Source organism: Ictalurus punctatus, chromosome 25 (assembly GCF_001660625.3).
Source record: "Ictalurus punctatus breed USDA103 chromosome 25, Coco_2.0, whole genome shotgun sequence".
Classification (NCBI taxonomy): domain Eukaryota; kingdom Metazoa; phylum Chordata; class Actinopteri; order Siluriformes; family Ictaluridae; genus Ictalurus; species Ictalurus punctatus.
In genome coordinates this window covers 16662699-16670903 of record NC_030440.2, presented here as the reverse complement: position 1 = coordinate 16670903, position 8205 = coordinate 16662699, and the positions used below count along the sequence as shown (strand labels likewise).

Below are 8205 nucleotides of genomic sequence, written 5' to 3'. Positions count from 1 at the left end.
AATTGGACAGAGAGGAGACAGTGCACGCCGTGGTAACTGCCCCAATTCTAGATGTGGCCGGTGAAAGAGGCCCTACGCTAGTTCACAGACCCTGGACATTGGAAGACATCAGGAGCAGCATGACGCATCTGCCGGCACTCCGCGAAGTAGGACGACAAAAGTTTGGGGATGAACTTCAGATATTCTGCCGAGAATTCAGACCCACCACTCATGAACTACGACGACTGCTCATGTTAGTTCTTTCTAAGATCTAATCAGTCTCTGTTCTTTAAACCGCTGTGGCACTATAATAACTTTTATAGATGCTCTACGCCACCATCACACCACAAAGAACTGATGCATGCCTGTGCATAATCAAGTCATGTACTGTATGTATTTCTCTTTAGATTTATTCTCAGACAGTGGTATAAGCATAACTCATAGCTTATTTCCAATACCTCATCACATGAGTGAATAGAAATAGAAAGAAATTGTTTCATTGAATAAATCAGTTTCAATAAATAAAGTGCTTCAGTGCACACGTCTCTCTATTACATACCAGCTTTAAAATATGACTATTTATAAAAAATATTTAAGTTTGCCTTAAAAACATTACTATGTTATTGAATCAAACTACAGTTAAAAATAATATTTACATCGAATAAGTATAAAAATACATCAAGCATTTTGTTTATCGTAAATAAAACACATGCACAAATGCTAAATTCATAAAACATTCCTTTTTAAAAGAAGTTATTTTAAAAGCTGTGCTTCAATCATTTATAATTACACGTGGAACACTTTAATAAACTTTTAACCAGTGGGCAAAGTGCTTTACACATGAGCAAATAAAAGAACAGTAAAAACAGTAGCTGTATAAAAGACACTGTGCATTATAAGAGAACGAAGAAAACATATCAAACAAATTGAATACTGTAAGTAATAAATAAGATTTATAAACCTATTTCTAGACATTTTTGTAAATTTCAAGTTGTACATTGTTTATTGCATTTGCTTTGTTTAAGAAAAAAGGGGGGGGGGGGGGGTTTAAAGAAAAAATTATCTGCCAACAGAATACCTAAAAAAATAGTGAAATTTACTGATCATTGAGGATCATTTGCTACTATTTCCTGTTATATCGTATTCAGGAATATACCTGGAAAGCGATAATAATCAACTCATGTTGCTGTCATGTGAATCATTGACAGGAAAAGGATTAAAGGCAACATTTCCAGTCATTACACTCAAAATAAAACGCGCTCCCCACTGTTACGTTATCCAATGTGTTTGCTCTATGTGTCGTTTATGTGTTTATGTCGGTGGTGGGATGGGTTTATTTTGTCTCCTCCCCCTTCTCTAGACCCCGCCTACTGCATGCGTACGATCACGTCTTGTCCACGCCTGCTCTGGCCTTGTGCGACAGGATTGGTCGCCTGCACATTTCCGGAAGTGTACTTAAGCCTAGTCAGTCTCCATCCCAGGGCAGATCATTGCCATTGCGTTGTGTATAGGGAGAAGTGCTTTTCGCCTGTGTGTGACCCCATGCCTGTTCTGACTTTGTTTATGCCCTGCTCCATTATGATTCATGTGATACCCATATATAGTATTTTGTTAATTAACACACTAATAGTCACCTCTGTAAATAGTGCACGGTTAAGAGTGTATTGTAGGAAGTCGGCGCCATTTGTGTTGATTCTTCTTTTCTCCTGTTTTTGGGTTAGCTAGGGAATGAGGGAACGCAGTGTATTTTTCTTTTCTGTTCTTGTAGTTTAGTTAGTTGGTTTTCTTTTGGTAAAGGTAGAGGGTAGTTTTGTTTATTATCTTGGCCTGGCCGGCTTCTGAAGATTGAAACCACTGTGTATGTAAAAAAGGTGCTCTGTTTAGAGAATAAAAAAGCAAACGCAATCTTGGTCTCACCAACCCTTTTCTTTTTTTATTTTATTGTATGTCGCGGCCCGACCTCGACCGGGTCGTAACACAGTACAGAGAATATAGAAATGCCAGTCAGACTACCATGCATGTCTTCAGACTGGAGGAAACGGGAGTACCCAGAGGAAACCCCTGAACTACAAGGAGAACATGCAAGCCAAGAGAAATATATTCTTACTATTCGAGTCAGTAAACAGTTAATATACAATCAGTATTTACTATGAACATGACAACTAGGTATGTGCCATAATCACTTGTATTGTAAAATTCAATTCAATCTCAAGTAGGCGTGATTTGTGCTCCAGCATTTGCCACCCGTATTCACAAGAAAGGGTGAAGATGGATGTCTTCTAAGGGTCTGGGGTTTGTTTGTTTTTTTGACAAATAGAAGGAAACACCACTTGTGTGCTCATTTTCAAAAGACATTATCGAGATAAAATTGTAACCCATGTGTCATGTTTGGGAGACTCAGACAGATGCAAGTGCAGGTAAGGCAGCAAAATAAAAGTCAGGGCAAACAATCCAAATCAAAAAAGCAAACAGTCAAAAACAGGAAGGAGCTAAGGTCAGGCGATGTACGAACAGGATATCAGAGGCTAGGCAGAAACACACCAAACAGAGAACAGGATCCAAGTCAAACCAGCAAAGATGAGGCACAAACAAAGGGTTGGTAATGTCCAGAACAGAGGGCAACTGAGCATATACTTCACAAAGTTCTGATGATTGAAAGTCTCTTTTAAAGGGTGTGTGTGTGTGTGTTTGTTTACTTGTTTGTGTGGGTGTGTTCTGGGAAGTGATGATTGTAGGCCATGGTGTCTGCTGGGAAATGGAGTTCATGGATTGCCGTGACATGACACCATGAGCTTGGCTGTCATTAGAAAGATTTAATAAAAGCTCATGACTTGTGATTTTTTTTTTTCTGGAACAGGGCAGTTCATGACTTATTTGTTAATACTGCATACTATTGTGGTGGATCCTGGAGGTTTTGTCCTCTGCGCACAAGTATAGAGGGATGAATTTGTGTCTGAGATGACAGATTAGACTGGCCATTCAGGCAAACTGCAAAAATGACCTTCATTATTGACCTTTATAATTGACTGTGGTTAGAGATGAGAACATGAACAATGTACAATGTGCAAGACACCCACACACACTCACACACACTCACACACACAGACACACCCAAACCTACTGACACATACACACACTCACAACCACATACACAAGCAAACGCCAAGAAGTGTGAACTTGAACATGACGGAGCAAAAGCCACAAGTTTTATGTTTGCTGTTTTGAAAGTGCACCGAAAGGCGCGGCCCGAATAAACGTGAACCCGCAGATCAGTTAAGATTCCGGCTGCTTCTCGAGTCTTCCTCCACACCCTCACACACTGGGGTTCTACAGTGGTCCCAAAACCCGGGATCTGGGGAAAACTCGCTACTAGCCGAAACCATCAAGTCCCTCGCCACCCTCCACCAAACTCAACACCAACTGCACCTTGAGCAGCAGCGGCGCTTCAAAGCCCTCGTGCAGGAGCGTGCCGAGAGCTTTTGGGCACTCCAGAAGCTGCTGCAGCTCAACACATCTCCAGCTGTGTCCCCTGCACTCGTTCCACATGTGACACTCAGAAAGATGGCCTTCCTGGAGCTCTTCGAGTGTGCGGAAGCTACGAGCGTGTAACCGGACGAGGAATGGGCTCGACCACGCCACCACAATAATAGATGTACAGAGCTTCTTGTTTTCTAGAAATCATAAACTCTTTAATACAGATATATAAATGCACAGTAAGTTATATGATTTTTACATATTAAGAAATATATCAATATAACTTGACTTGTAAATCAAATGTAGCTATTATTTAATCAGCGCAAACTCGGCCTCAGGCGTCCGTGTTAACTTCCCTCGTGGTTTTAGGTGAGAGAAATTAGATGGACAGCCACAGACCCAAAATAAGGACCTGGCCATCAGTGGCTGAAACTGAAAGGGGCTTGGAAAGCCTTGGCCAGGGCAGAATTAAAGAAATTTCAAATGTTCAGAAACGCCCCTGGATGTTTATATTCCGTCAAGAAAGATTGGGTACTTCAAACAAACAAACAAACAAACAAATAAATAAATGAGAGTAAAAGGAAAGCAGTGTTGTGTTGGTGCTCATTAGAAGTGCAATCTTACAGCATTCTACTGTTTTTTTTGGGAGCAGAATAGAATTGATAATGATAATGATATAATAAGTCTTTTATTGGTCACACACACATATGCACAATGAAATTCTTTTCTTCTCATGTCAAGAAGTTGGGGTCAGACATGATACTCAAGGGCCCAACAGTGGCAGGGTGGCAGTGCTGAGGCTTTAACCCCCGACCTTCTGATCAGTAACCCAGAGCGTTAAACGCCAAGCCACCACTTCCCCCCGAATTGCAGAATTTTCGGTCATCATGACGATCACCGTGAAGTCACAGAGACTCTATAGATTTGTCATTAGCACTGCTGAAGATTGGCTCATTTCTACTTTGGAAGCTTGAGGATACACACTTCCAGATTCAGGTGAGAGAGATTTCTGGTGTGTGTTAAAACTGACAGGTGTGTAAACTCCACCCACACCGAGGACACCACAGATTAGAAATACATTTAGAAGACGAGCGTATGACTGCGTGTACAACTCAATACTACTATTCCATTAGAGGGATACCACCTGCTAGCAGCAAAAACAAAATGGTGGATGGGATAGCAGAGAAAACGTATCGCATATCGCCTCCTGTAACTATTTGGGATTGGATTTTGGAAATGGAATGCATTTTTGGAACTGGAAATGTTTATACGGAAATAGACTACAATGTTTTGCCGGACTCACAGACTGCAGCAGCACTTTGTCTAAACGTTCTGAATAAATAATTTTAGACATGTTTTATACAGGTTAATCATTACATGATTCAAATCTACCCAAAGATGTGAGATTAGACTTGAATTAGTCCCAGTTCTTCCTCTGTTGTTATGTCCTTTAGGGTGGATAACAGGCCGCACACAGATAGAGCACAGTCTCTAGCACAGTTTGAATAAATAGTGCCCTCGACATTCTACATGATATTTTAAGAGACCTTTTTATTAATGAACTCCAGCTCTTTTGTGTTTTAGCCTGAGATTCTAACATGAAGACATTTGGACTGTTGAAGTGACCCAAAAGAAGTCAGTGTGAGCTGCTCATTTAAACACTCAGTCTCAGAACCTCAGAAACCACAATGCTATTTCTGTTCAATGGAAACAACTGCATGATGTGAGAGAGCCCTGCTGCAGTCAGTAACACTTCTACAAATGCGTTAAGAGCGTTTTCACACTTGGCCTGAACACTCGAGTCCACTCTCATGACTGCTTCTAGGCTTGTTTGTGGGCGGGGCTTATAATCACAGGTTTGCTGTCAGACAGAGGAATTAACTCTGAGCCATGGATGGCTTCTGCAATTTCGTACCTCACTTATGCGTATGCAGCTCTGCTGGAGGTTCGTCCTTTTATTGTTTTTTATTAGTTTCATGTGGTACCAGCACTCAAGCAGCATGTCATCATGGAGGAAAACCTGCAAACGAGGAGCTGTTCTGGCGTAAGAAGATTTTATCCACGGAGGCCCACGTGAGACGTGTGAATTTTTCAGTGTTCTCATTGTTCAACCTGTACAAACACTCGCAGCACAAGGGTGAGCTCATTACAGTAACGTTTCTCCAGTCCTAGCAAAGTGTGGTTTTATTTATCAATAAGGCCTTCTGTCTCCTCCACTGACAATAACATCCCTTTCCCCAACATCACCAAACTTGAAACTGGAAGTGTACTGGCCTCACTGGCTACCTCACTCAGCTGTCCAGTAAGTTCACCTCCTCCACACAGTGACCCCCGGACCACGCCGTGATGTTGAGGTCTTTCATTTGCATGAAAACCTTTCTAGTGTCTACATCTTAAATCATACAGATGAGCCTTTCCCCCCAAGTGTCTGATGGTTACCGTAAAACCCCGTATATACGCTCACTCCAGGTTCTACCTTAGACAAATGATTCGTGAAAGGACCGTACTGAAACTGTACTGCGTCCCCCTCCCCCACAGCGGGATTACACATTATTCCTCTTTGGGGTTGTTAGATCTGCTGACCTAAAAGCACTTCATTAAAGTTCTTCTATCAGAGAGGTTCCAGCACACAGGACTGACAGATCTCCAGTAGATCATATCTGTAAAGTCATGGGACTCATCACAGCATCAGAATAGACAAGAATTCACTGTGAGCTTCACATCTCATTACAGCTAATGGACCAATCAAATCAGTCCACAGCTTCAAAACGTCCAATCAGGCGTGAGTCTGGACCTGGTTTTCTACTGAACTCACAAGTTCATTACCTCACTATCACTTTGTCTAAACAGGAACGATGATCACACTCTTTGTCGCGCTTTACTCTCTTTTTTCTCTCTGCACAGCTGGTGAGTAACATTTTGAACGCTTTCATTTAAAATGGTAAAATTTCATATTTAAATCATTTACTGACATTAAACATGAAATATTAAACACTTTTTTACAGTAACAACTTCTGACATCAAGGAGCTTCATGTGAAAACAGTAAAGCGTGGAGAAAATGTAACTATGGAGTGTAGCATGAGCAAGGACAAAAACAAATATAATTTAGTTTGGTACAGACAGAGTTTTGGAAAAGTGCCTCAGTATTGTGTAAGACATTACAGCTCTAATAGTGGCTACAGATTTGCAGAGGGATTTAAAGATAGCCGCTTCAGTATGACTGTAAATGACCAGAAGTTTGATCTCAACATTATCGGAACGAGAGAAGATGATGGAGGAGAATATTTCTGTGGAGAAGTGGAGGGACCTATGCTAAAGTTCATATCTGGAACACGTCTGCAATTTGAAGGTAAACAGTTTTACTCTGATAACCTGCTAATTCCAGATCAACTCTTTAACCAGAATTATGTGTACATATGCAATAAATGTTGAATATTTCACATTATTCATATTTAGTATCATTTCTGTTTATTTGCTGCTTTTCCAATGTATTTGTAAAGGTGAAGAGATGAAACACTGTCCTACACCTGGAACGGTTAACAACAACACAGATTCTGTTACAGGGTCCAATGAGGGTTCAAAGAGCAGTGATGGAGAAGGTACGAGTTTTGATCAAATAAACTTCCTTTCACTTTCTATAACAGAATTTTCTGTAGTTAAAACCTTTTCCTGTTAATAAATCATCCAATATTTATACAAGTTGTGCATTTTCATCATTTTCAGGAGACACCTTTTGGATTATTGTCTTAACAGCCTTCATTATAATATCTCTTATTGTAATCATATTTCTGCTTGGAGTTTTATCTAAAAATCAGAGAAAAGGTTTGTTTACTTTTATTATTATTATTATTATTATTATTATTATTATTATTATTATTATTATTATTATCATTATTATCATTATTATTATTTATAGAGTTACTGTATAAATTTGTCACCAAAATGTGAATCCTTTCTACATTTAAACTTTACTTACGTGTATTATTGTTCAGGTGCTTCATCAAGAATCCATCAAACTCCCACCAATCAGGTAATCCAGTCTTCTATTAATTGTAATTCTATTCTGTTAAATAAATCCACATCTGACCTGCTATCCACAGTGCACAGAGAATTCTAATAGACAACTACTTACACAATAACAGCTCTTGTTCTTTATCAGGCTGATGATGAAGATGTCTTGAACTATGCAGCTGTGCGTTTTGCTTGTAATTGTTCACCCATTGTGAAGACGACTGTGTCGTATTTTATTCTGAGAGACTGAAACATTTTTATTGCCGTAAGTGTTAATGCCGTTTCCATGGTGACTCCTAATATTATTCATCTACTGGTTTGCTTCACTTGATGGATGTAGCGATGGATCCTGCTGGTTTTGTTTTGTTTTCTTTAATGAAAGTCTTATATTTGGCATGTTTTCTCAGCATTTTCTCTTGCACATGATTTTAGAATGTAAAAGAACATTTCGTTTGATTCTGAAGGTTAAAGTATTAAAGAATGGCTCATGGTTCACATCTTGCTTTAACTTTTGTTTTGTTTTTTTCATTCTTTTTGCTTTGAAACATAGGAGTTTTATAAAGAGGATAAATCTGGCGAATAATAATTCATGTAGATTAGCTAAACATTTAGTAGTCAGTACACCTGTTAATGTAAAACTTTTCTACATTTGAACAATTTTACAGAAATACTGAGGACCTTTAAGAGGGCTGAGTATAAAGACGAGGGGTTACTGCATTACTGACGAGATTCCACTGTTT

The 8205-nt window shown here is 39.5% G+C and overlaps 1 protein-coding gene across 1 annotated transcript; it reads left to right on the top strand.

Annotated features, from left to right (window-relative positions):
* The first annotated feature begins 6247 nt into the window (after positions 1–6247).
* Positions 6248–7960, top strand: LOC108257568 (uncharacterized). The gene is made up of 6 exons (XM_017455447.3): positions 6248–6360; positions 6459–6803; positions 6955–7053; positions 7178–7276; positions 7447–7484; positions 7614–7960. The coding sequence occupies exons 1-6, from the start codon at positions 6309–6311 to the stop codon at positions 7713–7715; spliced, it is 735 nt and encodes a 244-aa protein (XP_017310936.1). The 5' UTR covers positions 6248–6308; the 3' UTR covers positions 7716–7960.
* The last annotated feature ends 245 nt before the right edge of the window (positions 7961–8205 follow it).